This window comes from Leptodactylus fuscus, chromosome 1 (assembly GCF_031893055.1).
Source record: "Leptodactylus fuscus isolate aLepFus1 chromosome 1, aLepFus1.hap2, whole genome shotgun sequence".
NCBI classification, from domain to species: Eukaryota; Metazoa; Chordata; class Amphibia; order Anura; family Leptodactylidae; genus Leptodactylus; species Leptodactylus fuscus.
The window spans coordinates 367,757,624-367,783,582 of NC_134265.1; the positions used below are offsets into that span (position 1 = coordinate 367,757,624).

At 44.1% G+C, this 25,959-nt stretch overlaps 1 protein-coding gene across 1 annotated transcript; it reads right to left on the bottom strand.

Moving 5' to 3' along the window:
• Positions 1-1,933: 1,933 nt before the first annotated feature.
• LOC142187943 (vomeronasal type-2 receptor 26-like) lies at positions 1,934-20,115 on the bottom strand. Its single transcript, XM_075261833.1, has 4 exons — positions 19,177-20,115; positions 4,845-4,968; positions 3,884-3,901; positions 1,934-2,862 (listed from the first exon to the last, which is right to left on the bottom strand). The coding sequence occupies exons 1-4, from the start codon at positions 20,113-20,115 to the stop codon at positions 1,934-1,936; spliced, it is 2,010 nt and encodes a 669-aa protein (XP_075117934.1).
• Positions 20,116-25,959: the final 5,844 nt, after the last annotated feature.

Genomic DNA, 25,959 nt, shown 5'->3' on the forward strand with positions numbered 1-25,959 from the left:
ACATATAAAAGTAGTTAAATACTGTGACACACATATTAGGTATCCCCGCGTCTGAAATCGCCCACTCTACAAAGCTATACAAATATTTTTCCTGTTCGGTAAACGCCGTAGCGGGAAAAATGGTCAAAAGTGCCAAACCGCCGTTTTTTCACTGTTTTGATTCTGATAAAAATTTGAATAAAAAGTGATCAAAGCAATAACATTTCCCGAAAATGGTAGAAATACAAAGTACACCCGGCCCCGCAAAAAAACGACACCCTATACATCCCCGTACATGGACGTATAAAAAAGTTACGGCTGTCGGAATATGGCGACTTTTCAAAAAAAAAAAATTTAACACAGTTTTGGATATTTTTAAGGGGTCAAAATGTAAATAAAACCATATAACGAAACACAGAATATAGGGGACATGTCATTTTGGTTGCACAGTGAACGCTGTAAAACCAAAGCCCGTAAGAAAGTCACAGAAATGCATTTTTTTGTCAAATTCACCCCATTATGATTTTTTTCCCTGCTTCCCAGTACATTATATAGAATAAATAATGGCGGCATCATGAAGAAAAATTTGTTCCAGGAAAAATTAAGACCTCATATGGCTCTGGGAGCGGAGAAATAAAAAAGTTATGGGGTTTAGAAGGAGGGGAGTCAAAAACGAAAAACGAAAATCAAAAAATGCCATCGACGGGAAGGGGTTAACTTCAAATACTTCTGTCCCAAAGTCACTATGTAAAGTTTCTCACACACCGTATATATAGCAGCTCAAATACAAAGCAACTTCAACACAAAAGTCTCACGTATTCTCTGAATTATAGCAAAAACAAGATACAAACTTACATTTCATATCCCAGACCTTATACACAGTACGAAAACCTTACCCGCGCCTGTATATACCCACTGCTACAATCACCGCAGACGAAGTTGCGGGTACCAGCTAATATATATAAGTGATAGGCAACTCCTTCACTCAGTGAAGTTAACTGGTGAACGTGCGTTGGCCCCTGTTCACACTTGAGCCACACGAACATACTGCTGCTTTGCTCAGGCAGACGGCCGCCCTTCTGGGGCTTGTGGACCTCGACTGCAGCCACTATATATACAGAACCATAACAGTAAGCTGTACAGTTTACATTGGTTACACCAAATCCCAGGCTATTCTCCCACTAGATGCTATTACACGGATGGTGGGGACATTATGGGGGTCAGTAATGGTGTCCTTTCCTTTGTAATCTCTACATTTGGGGGACCCCTGATATTCGCTCGCAGCTTATACATTTCCTTCTTTCTGCAGTCAGTTTTGTCCTAATGATTTGGTTATTTGGGGTTTTTGCCTTCACATTGCACAAGCTATATTCTTTCTATTTTTCATGTGATGTGGCCATATGAGGGCTCGGTTTTTGCTGGATGAAATGTAATTTTTAATTAAATCATTTTCAGGTGCCTATCACTTATTGACTAAATTTTATTAACTCTTTCTGGGTGGGATAAAAACCAAACTATTGAATCTGGCATTGCTATGTAACATTATTTATCTCTCACCATACAGTAGAAGTAACCTGTTCCCGTTATTCTGGGGTCATTACTATTACGGCGATACCTAATTTATGATGTTTTTTATGTGTTAATACTTTAGCAGAATAAAATTACATTTAGGAAATAAAATCAGTCATTTTTGTATTGTCTTCTGCAAGGTATAACATCTTAATTTTTTGTTGACAGAGCAGGTGGAGAGATTTTTTGTGGAATGAGCTGTGTATTTTACTGGTACCATTTTAGGGTTCATCTGACTTTTTGATCACTTTTTATTGAACATTTTGTGAAGCATGGGGCAAAATCTTTATAATAGAATATAATACAGAGATATTCTGTCTAGCACAGTGTATAATAGTGGTGCGGGGGAGGGGCATTATGTTACCACATGGCACATTACACACCATCATTTATTACTATTATTACATATTTCCTTCCTTCTCCCCAGCAGATCAGTTTTTCTGTTCATTTCTGATCTAAATAAAATAATAAAACATTTTGGGAAAAACACACAAGCTAAAAGTCCAGCACTGGAAGCCATTACTGCAAATATCTCCACGGCCACCATGTATTTCCCTCTGGTGCTCAGATAAGCCGGGATCATGGCCATCCAGACACTACAGAACAGCAGCATGCTGAAGGTGATGTACTTGGCCTCATTAAAACTGTCCGGTAATGTCCTCACCATGAAAGCCAGAAGAAAGCTGACAGCGGCCAGGAGCCCCATATAACCCAACATGGAGTAGAACCAGAGATCTGAGCCCTCATTACACCGAATGATGATCTTCTCAGGATAAGAGTGAGTGTCCAGGTCCTGGAATGGGGGAGAAATAGACAACCACAGAACACAGATGACAACCTGGAAGGAGGAACACAACAACACTATGGTATAGGGCAGCTTCACACTCAGCCATTGTCTCCAGGGGCTTCCAGGCTTGGTGGAATTAAAAGCAACACAAACCATAACAGTCTTGGCCAGAAGTGAAGAGACGGCGACTGAGAAGAAGACTCCAAAACTGGTTTCACGTAATCTACAAGTGACATCACTGGGACGGCCAAGAAACAAGAAGACAGAGAGGAAGCTGAGGATGATGGAGGCCAGGAGGAGATAACTCAGGTTCCGGTTATTGGCTCTAACAATAGGAGTGTCCCGGTAGGAAATAAATATTCTAAATATGGAGCCGGTCACAAGACATCCAAAGAGCGAGACGGAGGAAGATACAGAAGCAATGGTGTCATTATGGTAAGAGATGAATTCCATTACTTTGGGCAGACATCGGTCTCTCTTCTCATTCGGCCATTCGGCACTTTGGCACTTACTGCAGCTGTCGGCATCTGTAGGAAGATTTCATTACATATTAGATATTATAAAGGACCTATGTTATAGGTGGGGTAAATCTGCAGACGTCGGGGGCAGCATATGTGGGTATGTAAAGGGGTGGTTTGGATAAAACACATTCCCCATAAACCACACAACTACTATTGTAAGACTATCAGAGCCCATAACCATCAGGCTGTGTTCCTGCACTCACATACTGGAGCCTTGTACTGGGAACATAAAACTTTGCTGGAGTTATGTTACATCTTCGTGTCTGGTCACTGTCCAGGTCTGTAAGAGGAGACAATAAGGAGTGATCTTGTGAGTGTGACGTCACTCCTGTACTGTACAGCCTTTATACTATGATATACATGTTGTCAATTATGTCCCTGTGTTTCTTGATTTTCCATTTTTTTTGGTTTAGAGTTCACAAAGCATAGAGAACACTGAAGTTGGTTTGTGAGATTGTGAATTTTGGTTAATAAGAAAATTAACACAACTTATTGTGAAGGAAACGTCCCGACTGTATAGAATTCGGTCAATCAACACAGGTTCTTCTCCTACCTTTAGGGAAGTCCTCTCCGCGCAGCGTCCCCGCGTCGTTGTCCGGCATCTTCCAGGCATCGGGAAAGAAAATGACCGCTTTGACTGTACATTTTCTTGTAGTGCGGGCATGTGCAGTTGGCTCTGCCCAGGCACGATGCCTGGCAGAGTGAATTCAGAGCCAGAAGACGCCGTGGGGTCGCTGCGCGGAGAAGACTTCTCATTAATCCAGCCCAACCCTCACTCGTGGACTTGGTAAGTTCAATTTGATCGAATGTTGCCTACCCCTGAAACGAGCATTTTCCCCCATAAAGTATAATAGGATTTGATATTCGATTCAAGTAGTCGAATATTGAGGGGCTACTCAAAACTAATATTGAATATCGAGTATTTAACTACTCGCTCATCTCTACAAATAATACTTAGCCATTATGGCCTTATAACAGGGATGAGGGTAAATGGCTACAATGGTCATACAGATGTGTCCTGCCTTACCTTTACTATTGGCCGAACCTGTAATCCCAATAGAAAACAAGGAGCTCATCCCGAAATATATCAAAATACATCAATTTTACTAAATACAAAAAAATTCCTATGCTTATAGACATGAGACCACAGCGGTTTCTTGTCACCACCCCCAGAATAGACATACATGACAATATGAGGGCGGCTCTGAGATGAGTTATTATACATACACTATGTCATTGCTTATTGGATTTATCTCATCACTAGCCATCTCTTGGTTTGTTCTGAGTGTTATATATTGTCATGTATATCCACTCTGGGGGTGTTGCCAAAAATCTGCTGTGGTCTTCATGTTTATAAGCAAATGTATTTTTATATTCAATAAATTGATGTATCTTTATATATTTTCGAATGAAATCCTTTTATTTTATTGGGATTCTGTCACTTTCTGTAATAATTGGCTTTGTTCTTGTAGCTTTATGATGACCAGATATGTGTATCATGAGATGACCAGATATGTGTATCATGAGATGTCCAGATATGTGTATCATGAGATGACCAGATATGTGTATCATGAGACGACTAGATATGTGTATCATGAGATGACCAGATATGTGTATCATGAGACGACTAGATATGTGTATCATGAGATGACCAGATATGTGTATCATGAGGTGTCCAGATATGTGTATCATGAGATGTCCAGATATGCGTATCATGAGATGACCAGATATGTGTATCATGAGATGTCCAGATATGTGTATCATGAGATGTCCAGATATGTGTATCATGAGATGACCAGATATGTGTATCATGAGATGATCAGATTTTCAAAACAACATGTTTTCTTTATTACATCACAATATGATTATTATGTATTGTAATAGGATGTGAAGCTTCTTACAGGTTATTTCAGTTAGACAGTACTACTACTCCTACTAGAACACCATCACACTTATCATACAGTACTACTACTCCTACTATCATATACCAGTTACATTAGAGATCTCTCCCTCTGAACATGGCGCGCAGTCATAGCAGCATGTGTGAATTGTTTCTCTTGTTTTCTTCCTGCTTCCAGGTAAACATGGCTCTGAGCAGCGGGATACTGGGATCTGAAGGAGAAGACAAGAACCTTCAGTGGAGCGACACAGAATGTCCATGTATGATAGATGTAATGAGGTGACCTCGGAGGGTGGACTATAGAAGGTGAAGTGTCCATGAGGTGTCTCCAGGTCAGTGAATGAGATATAGAGGCTGCTGTTCTTCCTTCATCCCTAGTTACATCAGTGTGAGTGTTTGCTCCAATATATACTGTATACATATGTGTCTGGCCTTTTTAATGTCTGCAAAGTCCAGTTTCATAGTTTTGTCATGCCGTTGCCCCTAGCTACAGATGCCCGCATCCTCCACCAACTGTACGGATCAGCAAACATCGTGGGGGTTGGCAATGACAGTTCACACAGGCAGTGGGATGAAAACTCTAATGGTGCATTTATTTAGGTGCTTCAGCACCGAAAATCACCGTACAAACAAAATAAAATCCTAAACCTGCTCGGCTCTAACTAAACAGCAGCAGCTTCACTAACTAAGCGCATGTCCAAAAGTGTCACCAAACGCAGTAGCAAACTGCAAACGTCCAGTCCAAGGATGTTCTCTCTCACACAGGCTGCAAAGCTGCCAGCCCTCCTTTTACCAGGATTCCTTTCCCAGTAATGAATATTAGGAAGCCTCACCAGAGACCTGGGAAAACCGGTAGAGGACTAGGGGTGTGGACTGGAAGTCTCCCACTGCCAACCTGTCCTCCAGTCCAGAAAATCCAGCCCAAGTAACTGCTGCGAGAGAACTAATTAGCATACCGGTACAAACCGGTATTTTGAACGAATGGCGCGGCGGAGATCACTTCCAAAGGTAGGAGACAAATAGCCTTTCTAAAGGCTATTCCGACGTGTTACCTAGAAAAAAAAGTTTTTTAATGGTAGAATCCCTTTAAGATGCGGCGGTCAACAGTGATCAGCGTATCTTAAGTTTTTCAAAATGAAACTAAAACTACCGGTGGCATCGGGAGGCGGTGTTATCTGTAACACACAGCTAACATCCCGCTCCTTTAACCCTTTGGATGTGGCAGGCCAACAAGGGGTTCTGCCGTGTTAAGGGAAGATTGGAGGGTGCCCATATTAAGTATCTGCAGCCCGGGATCTGGACAGTGACGCCAGGCTCCCTGCAGCCCCTACATATGAGGACCAGGGGCTGGGCCCACAGGTTCAGCAGGTACACGATGCCACACAGACACACACAGTGTTTAGATTCCCAGGACAAAGTTTACTGAATAAATCAATGAAGAAAAATCTGGGAAAATATGTAACAAGGTATAACAGAAGAAATACAGAATACTACAGAACAGAGTATTGCAGCCAACTAACACTATACTCTTAGTTCCCGCAGTTACTTAGGTGGCAGATACAAGTCCTTTAAGATCACGCTTCTCCTGGATCGGTCCCTCGTTGGGGTGCACCCTAAGTATTGCGCAATACTATTTGTAATCCACAGGGAAATGGTGTCTTCACTTACAAGTACAGTTATATCCTTTCCTCCGGCTCTCCACTTAACAGACAGGCCAAATTCTCAGATGATAAGGTGTCAGTGTAAGAGTCCCTTATATATCACGACGTGGTACACATGGACGCGGCCAAGCCGTACTTACAAGTCCTTGAGGCCTTCCTCTCATGTGGTGTCCTTTACCTTCTGAGCTTCAGGGATTTCCAGACTCAGTCCCAAAACTAGCACCACAGACACTGTCTCCAGATTCGGTCCATAGCCAGAATGGCGGTTTCTCCAACAGCCCAGTTCAGGCTGCCATCCAGTATGTCAGGTCTCCATCCAGCCAGGGGTGAACCTTCCCCTTTTGCCGCCCGAGCTAACTGCAGAAAGCCGCCCCCCCCCACTGGGAGGAGGGGGTGGATCGGGGGTGTGGCCTGGTGGATCGGGGGCGTAGCCGGGTGGATCGGGGGCGGGGCCGAGTGAAGGGGCGGGGCCTAGCCCCGTTTGCCGGCAGAGAGTAGGCCCGGAGACTGCCTGCTCTCTGCCTTAGCAGCATGTCAGGTCTCCATCCAGCACAGTTCAGGTCTCCATCCAGCATGTCAGGTCTCCATCCAGCGCATGTCAGGTCTCCATCCAGCATGTCAGGTCTCCATCCAGCATGTCAGGTCTCCATCCAGCACAGTTCAGGTCTCCATCCAGCACAGTTCAGGTCTCCATCCAGCATGTCAGGTCTCCATCCAGCACAGTTCAGGTCTCCATCCAGCACAGTTCAGGTCTCCATCCAGCATGTCAGGTCTCCATCCAGCACAGTTCAGGTCTCCATCCAGCACAGTTCAGGTCTCCATCCAGCACAGTTCAGGTCTCCATCCAGCATGTCAGGTCTCCATCCAGCACAGTTCAGGTCTCCATCCAGCATGTCAGGTCTCCATCCAGCATGTCAGGTCTCCATCCAGCACAGTTCAGGTCTCCATCCAGCATGTCAGGTCTCCATCCAGCACAGTTCAGGTCTCCATCCAGCATGTCAGGTCTCCATCCAGCATGTCAGGTCTCCATCCAGCACAGTTCAGGTCTCCATCCAGCATGTCAGGTCTCCATCCAGCATGTCAGGTCTCCATCCAGCATGTCAGGTCTCCATCCAGCACAGTTCAGGTCTCCATCCAGCACAGTTCAGGTCTCCATCCAGCACAGTTCAGGTCTCCATCCACCACAGCTCAGGTCTCCATCCAGCACAGTTCAGGTCTCCATCCACCACAGCTCAGGTCTCCATCCAGCACAGTTCAGGTCTCCATCCACCACAGTTCAGGTCTCCATCCAGCACAGTTCAGGTCTCCATCCACCACAGTTCAGGTCTCCATCCAGCATGTCAGGTCTCCATCCAGAACAGTTCAGGTCTCCATCCAGCACAGTTCAGGTTTCCATCCAGCACATCTCCTCCTGCTGCAGCACAGGACCCTTCTCCACACAGACCTTTTTTTTCTGTTCCCTGGTAAGTGATGATGCAGAAGCCTATCTCCACTGCGAGGCATCAAAACTGCAATCCCAGCACACTGCCAGGCTTGTAAGAGTCCAAATGTCCCAGTAATTACCTATAATCAGACTTTGCAACCTAGAACAATATTTACATTCTCAAGAATTAATTGCATTAATTCCCTTATGGGCATTTATCAATTTGCTGTCACCTACTGACCAAAGTTACTGACGGTTTACTACATCATCCCCTTACACATACCTGGTTGATCCTGCCAGGAAGGGAGGCAGTCAGCCTATGTGTCTGCATAGAATAACCTCTTCTATTGACTGCAATACAAGTGTATTGCAGGTCTATAATGCCGAATCAGTGATCCAGTGGATCACTGGTTCAGGTCCCCTAGTGGGATATCAATAAAAAGTAAAAGTTTTAAAAAAATAGAAGTGTATAATAAATTAATTAATTAATCAAGCAAAGAAATAATGATTTTTTTTTTCAATCTCGCCTTAACAAAATGCTAGAAAAAGTGATCAAAAAGTCGCGTGTACCCCAAAACAGTACCAATAAAAAGCACAGATCGTCCCGCAAAATAAAGCCCTCAACCAATTCTGTCAACCGGGAAAAAAAAAATGCTTCACATCTCAGAAGATGGCGATGCAAAAATAATTGATTTCTTTCCCCAAATTGTTTTTTGTTCTGTAAAACTAGTAACACATAAAAAAAAAATATAAATGAGGTATCGCCGTAATCGCACCGACCCGCAGAAAAACGGTCACATGTTACTTATACACTACGCTGGGTGGAAAAAAAATTAATAGTTAAAAACCAGTACCAGAATTACTGAGGAGGTTTTTAATCAAAGAGTTAATCAAATGTATTCTATAGTTTATAGGCACCCAGAAATGATGTCATTACAAAATACATCTCATCCTGCAAAAATCAAACCCTTATATGGCCACAATACCAGAAAAATAAAAATTTAATATAACTTCTACAATGTGAAGACAAAAATAAAAATCATCAAATCATTAGAACACAACTGGCTGCGGCAGGAAGGAAATATATAAGCTATCCAAGCGAATATCAGGGGACACCCCAGATTTACAGATTACAAGGGAAAATATACCAGAAGTGACCCCCAGAGTGACCCCCCAATCTTAGGAGCTACTGGGGATATAGTGAGGAATTTTTCTGCACAGCTTATATATTCACACCTCACCATCCCTGTGTAGTTCCCGTATATACTTGAGTATAAGACGGGTTTTTCAGCACAGGCTTATATTCGAGTCGAGGTGGGCGGCCGCTGGAATTTCAAACTGCAGAAGTACTTACGGTACTTCTGCTAGCAGGCCAGGAAGGCAGCCTCCGCTCCCTTGTTCTTCATACCCCAGCCCTCCCCCACCACCCCATCACACACCTGGTGACGTGGCCACGTAAGCTCCGGCCCGCACCCAGTGTGTATCTGTGTTCCTGGCTTGCTAGCAGAAGTACTGTAAGTACTTCTGCAGTTTGAAATGAGCAGCATTGCCAAGCTCCTGCCGCCGCTGGTTTCCGGCATCTGCCCCGGTATCTGTATGCTGAGTCCGGATGTTGGCTCTGTAACTATAATGGCGCCGCTTTGCTGCAGAGCGGTCACCATAGCACCCGGCATCTCCGCTATAAGAGTTACATCCGGAGATCCCCTCCGGAGATGGTCTCCCACCCAAAAAAAAGTTTAAAATTAGACTTGGGGCCAGTCATAAACCAGCCACAATAGTAATGTATAGAATCTCCCATAGATGGCAAAAGACTTGTATTGCCGTCTATGGAATTTGCAATCAAATAATTGCAGGTTCAAGTCCCCTAGGGGTGGCTAATAAAATAGTGAAAAATTTTTTTTTTGAAAATAAAATGAATAAAAGTTTATGTTTTCTGTCGGCAGAAGACGGAAACCAACATTCACTGTCCGCCCGTGACCATCTTCTGCTCTCCACGACAAAACTGTTTTATTTTTACTGGACACAAAGTCCTGCATGTCCGACTTTGTGTCCAGTTAAAAAAACGGTTTTGGCTTGGAGAGCAGAAGATGCTCACTGGCGGACACTTTTCCAACCCACGAATGGGTTTGAAAACTGCCTGCTGGTTTCCGTCTCCTGCTCAGTTTCTCGGACAGAAAATGGAAACCTGCATAATGGAGACCGGGCGCTGGTGTGAACCCACCCTCAAAGTAGAAAATTACTGTGAAACACACATTAGGTATCCCTGTGTCTGAAAGTGCCCGGTCTACTGAATATAGGGTATCTGCAGTGCTCCTATTCCGTTGGGAAGGAGTTAATAGGAGCACTGCAGATACACTATATTCAGCCAGGCTGAGGTCCAAGTGGGGGAAAAAAGAACGCAGTCCTCAAGCTCAGGGAAGGTGTAATGTCCCGGTGCTGCTCGTCCAATTCCCCTTAATAGTCCTTGCAGACCGAGATGGTACGGACATTGGCATATAAGGTAAAGAGTTTTTCCTCCCCCTTCATTCCTTCTATATATTACCAGAGCCAGCACACAGGGGGTCTAGGATGTGGTTGTGAACTACATCTGCCTATACTTTGCCATTGTAATTTGAGTTGTCATTGTGAAGGTGTGTCCATTATAATCAGGTGGCCTCCAGGATCAATCAAGCTCCCTTGATTTGGCCTAGAGGAGGGGTAACACATTTGTATTACTTTGTCCTGCTAGTAAAAGAGCAACGATTACCCCCAAAGCCTGGTTGTCTGTGGTCACTGTCAGATATCAGAGTGGGGGCGGGTAGTCGGGGACATCAAAAAGGAAATTTTGTGCACTTTCGGGACCCAGAGACCCCCTGAAATCCGGCCACATCTGATATATTACCCGTGATACCAGCCCTGGCCCTCCTGAGTGTTGCAACCCTTTCCTTTTTGTGGCGTCACAAACAGGATTGTGCCTCTGTGCCTACCTAAAGACCGTATCTTGCTTCTGGAGAACTACTTCTCCTAGAATAACCTAAATCACCAGTACTCTCTACAAAGTGGGGGTGAAAGCATTGTGTCCCCGTGCCTGCCTAAAGACTGTATGGTATTTCTGTAGAACTACTGCTCCCAGCATAACCTAAATCACCAGTACTCTCTACAAAGTGGGGGTGAAAGCCTTATTGAGACTGTGTTGTTGTATCCCATGCTGTGTGGCTGTATATTCCACCATTTTGGATTGCCTGACCACTGGAGTAATCCAGCAGGAGTAAACTCCGCCCACCAAACTTCCCCCACATGCCCCAAACTGGGTGTCATCATCTTTACTAAAGCACTGAATCCAAATCCATCCCAGCTGTAACAGGACTCCAGCTTCCCTGCCCCCAATCCTTTTGCAGAGACTCCTTATCTCTTCAAGGATCAAAGTGATCTTCATCCTGCCTGCCTCTCCTGCTCATCACTTCTGCCAGAACCTCCACTGCCATTGTCTGCTGTTATCTGCCATTCCTGGGATACAGATAAGTGCATTTTATAAAGTGACTTTGTATTTGCTGAGATTTGCATTTCGTAAAAGAGACAGAAGCCTTATTATTGTACATAAAGAGACATTATCCTAATTTTTGCAAAAATGTCTACATCGCCTCAGGATGACCTGCTTGAAGCAGATAACCATACAACCTCATCCTCCAGTGCTCCTGCACCTCAGGAGACAGCTACCATCTCTGCTCCAGCTTCTGGTACAGCGACAGGCTTGCCTTTCTTTATAGGACCCTCCAGTCTTCCAAGTTACAGAGGGGATCCTCATACCCTTGCTGGGTTTCAAGAAAAGATATTGCGTACTCTTGAACTTGTATCACTTCCCCCCACACAGCAGGTACAGCTTCTCTTAGGACAATTTGAAGGTCCAGCTGCTGAGGAAGTTCGTTCCTGGCCACCGACAAAAACGATCACCGCTGACCAGATCCTCACTCGTCTGAGAAAAGAATTTGAAGTCCAATCACCAACTGAGGTTCGTCTTAAATTCTATGACAGACGTCAGAGACCAGGTGAGACCCTCAGAGACTATGCACTTGCACTCCAGTCAGCATATAGGGCTCTGCACCAAGTTGACAACATTGATCCTACTGCTGCAGAAAGCATTATTACAGACAGGTTCATAGAAGGTGTGGATTCACGGCTAATACAGAGTCAACTCTGCATGCTAGCAGCCCAAAATCCAACCATGTCTTTTCTAGATTTTAAGACTCTGGCCTTACGAATAGTGGGGACTGATTCACCTTGTGCTAATTATTACTCTGCCACATATTCCCCAGACCTGGCTGGTGGAATCTCCGCTGCATCTCAATTACCTCCTATTGTGCCCATGCAGGCCACTCAGACTGTACAGGCTCCTACTCCTGCCACTATACCCTTTACCACCGATGTTCTTGCTCAGGTAGTGGAATCTCTTTGCCAAGCCCTAAAGGAATTAAAAGGCTAGTCTGCATCCCATGAGTCCTCTTTATCTAGAACATTGCCTGCAGAGCCTCACTCTAGCCACCCAAGTCCTGATAGACTTCCTCCTGACCGGTCTTCACCACGTGAACGTCCTTATTGTACTTACTGTGAGCGTGTTGGGCATTACAAATACCAGTGCTTTAAGTTAAACGGGACACCACCGAGGCCAAGGGCCGCCCCTTGGGAGGTGAATCCAAAGGCCCAGGGGGACAATCGCCATGGATAATCCAGATTTGTCTCCAAGTGCCCGTACATAACTATTTGGATTGAGGGTGTACCATTAGAAGCTTTAGTGGACACTGGGTCACAAGTAACAACTATTGAGCAACAAGCCTTTGAGAAATATTGGGACTCTGACATACTAAATTCTGTGGGCAAAGCCAAGTTACGTTTGATTGCAAGTAATGGTCAGCCTATATCCCAACTAGGTTACTGGAAACCTACCATTCGTATTGGTGATCGTAAATTACCACGACAAGGTGTAATTGTTACAGAGTCTCAAGGAATGGCTACACCAGTGGTATTAGGCATGAATGTTATGCGTCATGTATTCACTGAATTGCTAGATGCTTTGCATGCTTCTCTCCCTACTGCTACTCTTTCTTACAGGCAAGCCGTACAACGTACCATCAAAGTGCTCTGTGCCCAGCAGAAGTTTGCTAACCGTAATGGTGAAATCTGTCGTGTCCGTATCCAGGATGCCAGACCCATTACTCTGACTCCCAACAGTGAGACTCTCATCTGGTGCCGAGTTCGTCCAGGCATTAACAACGAAGATTACGAAGCTCTTCTTGATCCTATTCAGATTGAAGGACAGCCGCTGGTGAAAGCCGCCAGAAGCATCGTCACCGTCTCCAACAGTAAAGTACCAGTACGGCTAGTCAACCTAAGTGATGCATCTATCGAATTGCACAAGTTTAAGTCCATCGCTCAACTGTATCAGCTTGATTCAGAAGACATCCTAGATGATGAAGCACTTGCTTATCAAAAGTCAATTCATGTCCCTGCCGGAGGTACTCACAAACCTACTACCTTCTGGTGGAATGAACTCAACATTGGGGATGCGAATACCCCTAGGGAACACATCAATGGTGTCTTCAAAGTTGCGAAACGGCACAGCCAAGCTTTCAGCAAACATCCACTTGATTTTGGGAAAACCTCTTTGATCCAGCATAAAATCAACACCGGTGATCATCCTCCTATCAAGGAAAGATACCGTCCAATCCCTCCTGCTAACTACCAGCAAGTAAAGAAGCTGATAAAGGAGATGAATGACACCAAAGTCATCTAAGAAAGTCAAAGTCCTTGGGCAGCACCTATTGTTTTGGTAAGAAAGAAGGATGGTAACATCAGATTCTGTGTTGACTACAGAAGATTGAACGACATCACACATAAAGATGCCTATCCTATTCCACGGATTGAAGAATCCCTCACTGCTCTTGGTTCAGCTGCATACTTCTCAACTCTCGACCTAACCAGTGGCTACTGGCAGGTCCCCATGGCTCCTGAGGACAGAGAAAAGACAGCTTTTACCACCCCGATGGGACTTTATGAGTTTAATAGCATGCCTTTTGGGTTGTGCAACGCCCCAGCAACATTCCAGCGACTCATGGAGAGATGTCTTGGCCACCTCAACTTCCAGAGTGTTTTGCTGTATCTTGATGATGTTGTTGTGTATTCTCGCACTTATGAAGACCATCTGAACAACCTAGCAGAAGTGTTCCAGGTTCTTATTGAACATGGCCTGAAGATAAAACCTTCAAAATGCCACCTGCTAAAACCAAAGGTCAATTACTTAGGCCATGTAGTCAGTGCTGAAGGTATCCAGCCTGATCCTGACAAGATCTCTGCTGTCAAAGACTGAGAAACTCCAAGGACAGTAAAAGAAGTCAGAAGTTTTCTAGGATTCGCGGGCTACTACCGATGCTTTATACCTCACTTTGCACAGGTAGCGGAACCACTGACAGAATTGCTACGTGGTTGTCCTAAAGAAAACTCAAACAGAAGACTCCTAATTGATTGGTCTGAAAGACAAGAAACTGCATTCCAGACTTTGAAAGCCTTATTGACTTCTCCTCCAATCCTGGTTTATCCTGACTACAGTCATCCTTTCCGTCTCTATACAGATGCCAGCTATCAAGGCCTAGGAGCTGTACTGTCACAAGTCCAGGACAACAAAGAGAGAGTCATCGCTTATGCCAGCCGAAGCTTGAGAGGTGCTGAGAAGAACGATCACAATTACAGTTCATTCAAATTAGAGCTGCTTGGTGTTGTGTGGGCCGTCACAGAGAAATTCAAAGACTACCTTGCGGCTACATCATTTACCGTTTACACAGACAACAATCCTCTAGCTCACCTAAACACAGCACGGCTAGGGGCTCTCGAACAGAGATGGGCTTCCAGATTGGCGAACTATTGTTTCTACCTCAAATACCGCAGTGGTAAGACCAACGTAAACGCTGATGCGTTATCCCATTTGCCTATAGGAGAAGAACCTCCTGAAGAAGACATGTGGGAAGATGTTGAGATGCCTCCCTTCTATCAGAAGTTCGCTATGCAGAACATCATTGCTGCTACACAGACTGAAGCAGGTCCTCAAGAGAAGTCTGACCCACTTCAAGAACTATCTAGATGGCAAACCCTCCAGAAAGAATCTCGTGTCATAGGTGAAATCTATGATTACCTAATCACTGGAAGAATACCTGTCAGACTCAGAAGACAGTATACAGATACTGAGCTCAAACGCCTATGGAGGCAGCGCAAAAGACTTTTCATCCAGAAAGGCTTGATTCTGCGCAACACCCTAGATCCTGTTTCAGGTGAGAGGTTGCACCAAATTCTCATTCCTAGGCGGGATGCCAAGATCATTCTTGATGCCTACCACGATCAATCTGGACACTTTGGAGTGCAGAAAACTGAAGCCACCATACGCCAACGCTTCTATTGGATTGGAATGCGCGCTGACATTGAGAGTTGGTGTAGTGAATGCCCAGCCTGCAACCTTACAAAGACTGGTAAGAAGGATGCTAGAGCACCACTACATCCCATCCATACTCAGAGACCAAACGAACTAGTTGCTCTTGACCATGTGAAGTTAGCACCGACTCGTTCAGGCTACTCATATGCCCTTACCATGGTGGACCACTACTCCAAGTGGGTTGTCGTTGTGCCAGTTAGAGACCTCACTGCACATACCACAGCCACCACATTCTACCGCGAATATGTGAGACATCACGGGTGTCCTGAAGCAGTCCTAACTGACAGAGGACCTGCATTTGAGTCACAGAGTCACAGCTTTTCCAAGAACTATGCCAGTTCCATGAATGCAAAAAGCTGAGAACAACTGCCTACCATCCCCAAGGGAATGGACTTTGTGAGAAGGCTAACCAGATCTTCATCAACATGCTGAGAACAGCATCTGTCACCAAACAAGCAGAATGGCCTCAACTACTTGATGAATTAGTGGAGATCTACAATAACACTACCCACTGTTCTACAGGCTATTCACCATACTTCCTAATGTTTGGAAGACAAGGTCAACTTCCAAAAGACCGTGCTTTAGGAATTCAGATACCAGATGTGATCAACCCTCTGCCAAAGACCGATTGGGTTCTAGAACATCAGCGCCGAATGCAAGAAGCACAAAAGATAGTCGACTGTCACATGAAGGAAGCTCACAGACGACAAGAAGAGAACTACAACCAAAGAGCTAATGCTACACCGTTACACATTGGTGACAAAGTATGTTTAAAGAAGTACCACAGAACTGGAAAACTTGATTCTCTTTGGGAAACAGAGCCATACACCATTACAGCAATTCCCTATCTAGAGTCTGATGTTTATGAAGTAAAGAAACCAGGCATGGCTCCACAAACAGTGCATCGGAACCGTATCAAATTGTGCACCAAAGAGGACTTACTGATGATGTCAGCACCACCACAAGCTACAACTGTCTACCAACCAGTTCCTGTGATGGCAACTCCTGCAAGACAGCCTTCTGTAGATGAATCGATCTTCAGATCTCAATTTCTTATCCCCGGCTGTTACCAGTTTGTCCCTGTTCCGGTTTCTAACCCGACTCATGTTCCGGTTCCAGTTGTTGCCCCTGAACCAACACAAGACGGAATTCCGGACTCCAGTGTTGCTGCTCCAATTGCTGCTCCTGAACCAACACAAGATGAAATTCCGGACTCCAGTGTTGCTGCTCCTGAACCAACACAAGATGGAGTTCCGGACTCCAGTGTTGCTGCTCCAATTTCTGCTCCTGAACCGGCACAAGATGGAATTCCAGTTTCCAGTGTTCCTGCGCAAGTAGAAGACCAAGTGCTGAGGCGATCAGAGCGAAGCACCAAGGGAACTCCGCCAGCTCGCTATAGAGACTGAGCAACCATATCCTTTCATGTATATATACTTTGCCTCTTTCATATACAAATGTTGTTATTAATTAGTTAGTTAGCAACCGTTTAAGCCTCTGTACCTGGGTAATCCCAAGCATTTTGTTATGCTCTTGTTTTGCATTACATATTTCTCTACAGCCTATGGACTACTGAGGACTGTGTTTTGCCACATAGTGCCTACCCTGAGCCTTTCCATGGACAATGCCCTATTGCTGAAAGAGACTCTACCCACCTATTGGCATTATGTTTCTACTGTTTACTATGTTTTGGTTTTGCATATAATCACGGGGTATCGTTCTTTTACATAAGTCATGTCATATTGTTGTTTGCCGTTATTATCTGTTTATTGTTTCTCAGGTATCTAACCCTACTACCTGTGTGCGTCCCATCTTTCTAGGTTCCTCCGCACTAGTTAGTCGCCGAGGACGGCTCTTTTCTTAGTGGGGGTGTATGTAATGTCCCGGTGCTGCTCGTCCAATTCCCCTTAATAGTCCTTGCAGACCGAGATGGTATGGACATTGGCATATAAGGTAAAGAGTTTTTCCTCCCCCTTCATTCCTTCTATATATTACCAGAGCCAGCACACAGGGGGTGTAGGATGTGGTTGTGAACTACATCTGCCTATACTTTGCCATTGTAATTTGAGTTGTCATTGTGAAGGTGTGTCCATTATAATCAGGTGGCCTCCAGGATCAATCAAGCTCCCTTGATTTGGCCTGGAGGAGGGGTCGAGTTACAACCCCCTCTAGGGGGGTTGGGAGCTTTGCTTTGGGCTTTTTGGTGGAGAAACAGCTAGCAGGCTGAGCACATGGAGAGCTGAAAAATGGCAGCTAGCTCCCACAGCCCTGCAAGCAGAGATGTCTCTTCCTCTGTACTCAAGATTTTTTTTCTCAGAGAGTGTTTTCCTCTGAAGCTCCAATCTTACAAGCACTAAAGTTGACGGACCTGCCTATCCATACATCTGGGACGTCTACACATATTTCTCTATCCAAGTAAGTCTTTGGGACAAATCTATATTTAAGAAGCCCACAGCTAGTCTGGCAGAAATCGAGGGTCGCCCACTCCTGACAAATTGCATTTGCTATTCTACATACGTGTACCCAGTTGTTGAGAGCTAACCCCCTGGATACAGGCCATCTTTACAAGTATATACAAGTTAACTCCCAAGCAACTACTATCCAAAGCATTCTGCCCCATCCTCTGCTAATTGGACACTACCTTTCAAAGATCGCTGTATTGCATGTGAAGAATTCCTCCATATGTACATTTGTATTACTTTGTCCTGCTAGTAAAAGAGCAACGACTACCCCCGAGACCTGGTTGTCTGTTGTCATTGTCAGATATCAGAGTGGGGGTGGGTAGTCGGGGACATCAAAAAGGAGATTTTGTGCACTTTCGGGACCCAGGAACCCCCTGAAAGCCGGCCACATCTGATATATTACCCGTAATACCAGCCCTGGCCCTCCTGAGTGTTGCAAAGGGGCAGACAGACAACCAAAACACCCCCTCCCCTTCCCCAGCACCCAGCACCTACTGCAACCAAAAATTCCAACCATTTTAATTTTTGAAATTTTCCAGTAGCTGCTACCATTAAAAAACTTTTTTTTCTAGATAACACGTCGGAATAGCCTTTAGAAAGGCTATTCGTCTCCTACCTTTAGATGGGATCTCCACCGCACCGTTCCTTAGAAATACCAGTTTTTACCGGTATGTAAATTAGTTCTCTGGCAGCGATGGGGGTGGGCCCCAGCGCTGAAAATGCGATGGGGGCGTCCCCACCGCTTCCCGAGAACAGGATCCTGCACCGCCTCTATCTTCTGCTGGATCCTCCCCTTCTTTCTTCAGCGGCGTCATCTCTGTCGGCTGACACTAGTAGAGCCGACTGTGCATGCGCGCAATTGCGGCCTTGGAACTATGGCCGCGCATGCACAGTCGGCTCTACTAGTGTCCCACTGTCAGGAGCCAACTGCATAGGCGTCCGACGTGACGCCAAAAAAAAAAAAAAGAAGGAAGGGGAGGATCCAGCAGAAGATGGAGGCGGCGCAGGATCCTGTTCTCAGGCAATGCCCCCATCCCATTTTCAGTGCTGGGGCCCGCCCCCATCGCTGCCAGAGAACTAATTTACATACCGGTAAAAAACGGTATTTCTAAGGAACGGAGCGGCGGAGATCACATCTAAAAGTAGGAGATGAATAGCCTTTCTAAAGGCTATTCCGACGTGTTATCTAGAAAAAAAAGTGTTTTAATGGTAGAATCCTTTTAAGGCACTTTTGGGCTGTGTCCTTAAGGGGTTAATAGACTGTAATTCACAGAAATACTGAAAAATTTAACTAATGTCCAATAATGTAAGTGCAAAGTAACAGAAGAGCTGATGTAGAGGAATCCTATAGGTAACCTATATAATGATGTATAAGGGCAGACAGAAGCGTTACATAGTCACATGTATAATGGAAGGCTTCTTACCTCCTGTATGTGTCTCCAGGTTATAGACGAGGTATTTATATAAAGCTTCTGACCACTGACAGCCCATGGGGTAACATTTCCTACAATGTCCTCACGTATGGTCTCATCTATATATAGCCTGTATATTATCTTATATCCATGTATGGCTTCCCCCTGCTCATTAAAGTAATAGGAAGGTCTCATTGGATCCAGTGGACTCTTCATCCTCTGTAGGTGGCGCTGTAACTTCTGTGTGTATTGTGTAAGTCCGGTTATTGGATTTTCTGGAGATTTCTCTTTTATATATAAGAGCATTTCATGGAGAGCTTTCGCCAGGACTTCTACAGCCTCGTACAGTCTTGGAGAGACGCCCGATGTGAGGAAATATCTGATACTTGGCAGAACAATTGGAAAACTCTGATTATATATTTCAGCTGTGACTGAAGTGAAGGAATCTTTCTCATCTGTTACCATTAAATCCAAATCTTCCCAGAAACTTTCTTCTTTGAAAATATTGGGGAGTTTCTTGTAGTTTTTCTCAAAATCTTTCATTGCTTGAAAAGTCTGTGATGAAAAGTCCACGACTAGACTTCTATTATATACTGACAACCAGTAAGGAGTAATGAGAGAAGTAAAGGTAAAGGATGGTGGAAGGATGAAAGTCTTATCAAGAATTAGAAATGCAGGATCTTGTGTCACAAGATGAAAGTTACCACTGAAGGTCCCGCACAGTATAATGACCCTGACTTGTGGATTGTGGAATACCTGTAACATCTGATCAATATAATCTATATTCGTATCTAAATCATCTGTATATTTTACGGTATAGGCGACACAGATCCCGCGCTCTCTCATGGACTGTCTCAGTATCTGCAGTTCTTTCTCTCCATTATCATCATCTGATACTAAAATCCCAACCCAAGTCCAGCCAAAGTGCTCCAACAGTTCGGTGACCACCATATAGTGGATGTGACTATTTTGGACTGACCGGAAAACATGTGGATAGAGGAGTCTATCAGATAATGAGGGGTCGGTGGCTCCATAGCTGATCTGTACAAGACAGAAGAGAACAGAAAGCATTGGGGCAGATTTACTAATCCTGTGTAATATTCACACAGTGTGACCTTATGCAGAGATAAGTCCGAGCTCTGCAATTTGTGATGTAAAGTGAAGATATAATTTATTGGTGTTTCACCATTGGCACCATCAGTACTGTCCTTCCTGCAGTGATATACAGTCCTATGAAAAAGTTTGGGCACCCCTATTAATCTTAATCATTTTTAGTTCTAAATATTTTGGTGTTTGCAACAGCCATTTCAGTTTGATATATCTAATAACTGATGGACACAGTAATATTTCAGGATTGAAATGAGGTTTATTGTACTAACAGAAAATGTGCAATATGCATTAAACCAAAATTTGACCGGTGCAAAAGTATGGGCACCTCAACAGAAAAGTGACATTAATATTTAGTAGATCCTCCTTTTGCAAAGATAACAGCCTCTAGTCGCTTCCTGTAGCTTTAATCAGTTCCTGGATCCTGGATAAAGGTATTTTGGACAAACAATTCACGTTCAGTTAAGTTAGATGGTCGCCGAGCATGGACAGCCCGCTTCAAATCATCCCACAGATGTTCAATGATAGTCAGGTCTGGGGACTGGGATGGCCATTCCAGAACATTGTAATTGTTCCTCTGCATGAATGCCTGAGGATTTGGAGCGGTGTTTTGGATCATTGTCTTGCTGAAATATCCATCCCCGGCGTAACTTCAACTTCGTCACTGATTCTTGAACATTATTCTCAAGAATCTGCTGATACTGAGTGGAATCCATGCGACCCTCAACTTTACCAAGATTCCCGATGCCGGCATTGGCCACACAGCCCCAAAGCATGATGGAACTTCCACCAAATTTTACAGTGGGTAGCAAGTGTTTTTCTTGGAATGCTGTTTCTTTTTGGATGCCATTCATAACGCCTTTTTGTATGACCAAACAACTCAATCTTTGTTTCCAAAATGAAGTTGGCTTCTCCAAATGTGCTTTTTCATACCTCAGGCAACTCTATTTGTGGCGTACGTGCAGAAACGGCTTCTTTCTCATCACTCTCCCATACAGCTTCTCCTTGTGCAAAGTGCGCTGTATTGCTGACTGATGCACAGTGACACCATCTGCAGCAAGATGATGCTGCAGCTCTTTGGAGGTGGTCTGTGGATTGTCCTTGACTGTTCTCACCATTCTTCTTCTCTGCCTTTCTGATATTTTTCTTGGCCTGCCACTTCTGGGCTTAACAAGAACTGTCCCTGTGGTCTTCCATTTCCTTACTATGTTCCTCACAGTGGAAACTGACAGGTTAAATCTCTGAGACAACGTTTTGTATCCTTCCCCTGAACAACTATGTTGAACAATCTTTGTTTTCAGATCATTTGAGAGCGGGCTGTCCATGCTCGGCGACCATCAAACTTAACTGAACTTGAATTGTTTTGTAGAAAGAAATGGTCCAAAATCCCTTCATCCAGGATCCAGGAACTGATTAAAAGCTACAGGAAGCGACTAGAGGCTGTTATCTTTGCAAAAGGAGGATCTACTAAGTATTAATGTCACTTTTCTGTTGAGGTGCCCATATTTTTGAATCGGTCAAATTTTGGTTTAATGCATATTGCGCATTTTCTGTTAGTACAATAAACCTCATTTCAATCCTGAAATATTACTGTGTCCATCAGTTATTAGATATATCAAACTGAAATGGCTGCTGCAAATACCAAAATATTTAGAACTAAAAATGATTAAGATTAATAGGGGTGCCCAAACTTTTTCATAGGACTGTATAGTAATAGTCAGGCAGTATTCGGTATATAACATCAAACAACTTGCTTAGGTGTTTCTCAGACGTTTCGGTGATTTACCACCTTCCTCAGATACCGAGGTAAGTAACTGCAATTGTAGGGTGCACATGTAGACATGTAGTATGTACCGAAAGTAATACTAGGCAGAAACATGGTAGTAACTAGAGATGAGCGAGTAGTATTCGATCGAGTAGGTATTCGATAGATTGGCCAAAGGCTATACAGTGTACAGCATTCAGCCAATCAACGCTGTTTCTGCAGGACGAGTAAGTTCACATTAGAGCTTGCCTCCTGTCCAGATGGAGTCCGCAGGAGCCCCCCCTCCCCCAACGGAATATCAGCGCAACTGCAAGCGCTGTGCAGTTAAAGCGCACGGACCCGTTATAGTCTATGAGGTCCGTGCACTTTAACTGCACTAACTAAACACTCTCCTTGTACTACTTGTGGACTTGGTGACTCTTCTTAGTCAAATAGTGGTTTCCCCTGAAACGAGCATTTTTTCCCATAGTCTATAATGGGATTTGATATTCGATCGAGTAGTCGGATATTGAGGCTCTACTCGAAACTAATATCGAATCACAAATATTTCACTACTCGCTCATCTCTAGTAGTAACGTGTGCTTCAGAGTATGCGGGTGTGAGGAGTAGCGGCACATGGCATAGCCGCAGACAATAGTCACCATTTATCCACAGATATACTTACTATATATTCACAAGATGTTGGCGGGGCTGGATGTCGATGCTACATCAACACGCGTTCTGTTAAGGCAATATTTTGGAAAATTGGGGTTGAATCCAACTCAATACGAATCAGTTCTCTCATCTCTAGAGATGAGCGAACAGTGTTCTATCGAACTCATGTTCGATCGGATATTAGGCTGTTCGGCATGTTCGAATCGAATCGAACACCGCGTGGTAAAGTGCGCCATTACTCGATTCCCCTCCCACCTTCCCTGGCGCCTTTTTTGCTCCAATAACAGCGCAGGGTAGGTGGGACAGGAACTACGACACCGGTGACGTTGAAAAAAGTAGGCAAAACCCATTGGCTGCCGAAAACATGTGACCTCTAATTTAAAAGAACAGCGACGCCCAGGTTCGCGTCATTCTGAGCTTGCAATTCACCGGGGACGGAGGTTTCCGTCCAGCTAGCTAGGGCTTAGATTCTGGGTAGGCAGGGACAGGCTAGGATAGGAAGGAGAAGACAACCAACAGCTCTTATAAGAGCTAAATTCCAGGGAGAAGCTTGTCAGTGTAACGTGGCACTGACGGGCTCAATCGCCGCAACCCAGCTTTCCCAGGATCCTGAATGGAATACACTGTCAGTGTATTCCCGTATACCCGATATATACCCCCGATACCCGTTCCAACGGTGTGCCCCCCCACCTTCACCCCAGAAATACCCTGCAAGTCCCCTAGCAATAGAATTGGGGCTATATACACCCACAATTTTTGCTACTGCTATATAGTGCCAGTTTCTGACTGGTAATTCAAAGAATATATTGGGGTTACGTGCACCCACAATTTTTGCTACTGGTATATAGTGCCATTGTCTGACTGGGAATTCAAAGAATATATTGGGGTTACGTGCACCCACAATTTTTGCTACTGCTATACAGTGCCATTGTCTCACTGGGAATTCAAAGAATATATTGGGGTTATGTGCACCCACAATTTTTACTACTGGTATACAGTGCCATTGTCTGACTGGGAATTCAAAGAATATATGGGGGTTATGTGCACCCACAATTTTTGCTACTGGTATACAGTGCCATTGTCTGACTGGGAATTCAAAGAATATATGGGGGTTACGTGCACCCACAATTTTTGCTACTGCTATACAGTGCCATTGTCTCACTGGGAATTCAAAGAATATATTGGGGTTATGTGCACCCACAATTTTTACTACTGTATACAGTGCCATTGTCTGACTGGGAATTCAAAGAATATATGGGGGTTACGTGCACCCACAATTTTTACTACTGGTATACAGTGCCATTGTCTGACTGGGAATTCAAAGAATATATGGGGGTTACGTGCACCCACAATTTTTGCTACTGCTATACAGTGCCATTGTCTCACTGGGAATTCAAAGATTATATTGGGGTTACGTGCACCCACAATTTTTGCTACTGGTATATAGTGCCATTGTCTGACTGGGAATTCAAAGAATATATGGGGGTTACATGCACCCACAATTTTTACTACTGGTATACAGTGCCATTGTCTGACTGGGAATTCAAAGAATATATGGGGTTACGTGCACCCACAATTTTTGCTACTGCTATACAGTGCCATTGTCTCACTGGGAATTCAAAGAATATATTGGGGTTATGTGCACCCACAATTTTTACTAATGGTATATAGTGCCATTGTCTCACTGGGAATTCAAAGATTATATTGGGGTTATGTGCACCCACAATTTTTGCTACTGCTATATAGTGCCAGTTTCTGACTGGTAATTCAAAGAATATATTGGGGTTACGTGCACCCACAATTTTTGCTACTGGTGTATAGTGCCATTGTCTGACTGGGAATTCAAAGAATATATGGGGGTTACGTGCACCCACAATTTTTGCTACTGCTATACAGTGCCATTGTCTCACTGGGAATTCAAAGAATATATTGGGGTTATGTGCACCCACAATTTTTACTACTGGTATACAGTGCCATTGTCTGACTGGGAATTCAAAGAATATATGGGGGTTACGTGCACCCACAATTTTTGCTACTGCTATACAGTGCCATTGTCTCACTGGGAATTCAAAGAATATATTGGGGTTATGTGCACCCACAATTTTTACTACTGGTATACAGTGCCATTGTCTGACTGGGAATTCAAAGAATATATGGGGGTTACGTGCACCCACAATTTTTGCTACTGCTATACAGTGCCATTGTCTGACTGGGAATTCAAAGAATATATGGGGGTTACGTGCACCCACAATTTTTGCTACTGCTATACAGTGCCATTGTCTCACTGGGAATTCAAAGAATATATTGGGGTTACGTGCACCCACAATTTTTACTACTGGTATACAGTGCCATTGTCTGACTGGGAATTCAAAGAATATATGGGGGTTACGTGCACCCACAATTTTTGCTACTGCTATACAGTGCCATTGTCTGACTGGGAATTCAAAGAATATATGGGGGTTATGTGCACCCACAATTTTTACTACTGGTATACAGTGCCATTGTCTGACTGGGAATTCAAAGAATATATGGGGGTTACGTGCACCCACAATTTTTGCTACTGTTATACAGTGCCATTGTCTCACTGGGAATTCAAAGAATATATTGGGGTTATGTGCACCCACAATTTTTACTACTGGTATATAGTGCCATTGTCTGACTGGGAATTCAAAGAATATATGGGGGTTATGTGCACCCACAATTTTTGCTACTGCTATACAGTGCCATTGTCTCACTGGGAATTCAAAGATTATATTGGGGTTACGTGCACCCACAATTTTTGCTACTGGTATATAGTGCCATTGTCTGACTGGGAATTCAAAGAATATATGGGGGTTACATGCACCCACAATTTTTACTACTGGTATATAGTGCCATTGTCTGACTGGGAATTCAAAGAATATATGGGGGTTACGTGCACCCACAATTTTTGCTACTGGTATACAGTGCCATTGTCTGACTGGGAATTCAAAGAATATATGGGGGTTACGTGCACCCACAATTTTTACTACTGGTATATAGTGCCATTGTCTGACTGGGAATTCAAAGAATATATGGGGGTTACGTGCACGCACAATTTTTGCTACTGCTATACAGTGCCATTGTCTCACTGGGAATTCAAAGAATATATTGGGGTTATGTGCACCCACAATTTTTGCTACTGCTATATAGTGCCAGTTTCTGACTGGTAATTCAAAGAATATATTGGGGTTACGTGCACCCACAATTTTTGCTACTGGTAGATAGTGCCATTGTCTCACTGGGAATTC

Excerpts from the sequence above, each read along its gene's own strand:
- LOC142187943 (XM_075261833.1), bottom strand. The coding sequence starts at position 20,115 with ATGGTGGTCACCGAACTGTTGGAGCACTTTGGCTGGACTTGGGTTGGG. Across the intron at positions 4,969-19,176 it reads CCTGGAGACACATACAGGAG|ATCCCAGTATCCCGCTGCTC; the intron begins GTAAGAAGCCTT and ends CTTCTCCTTCAG.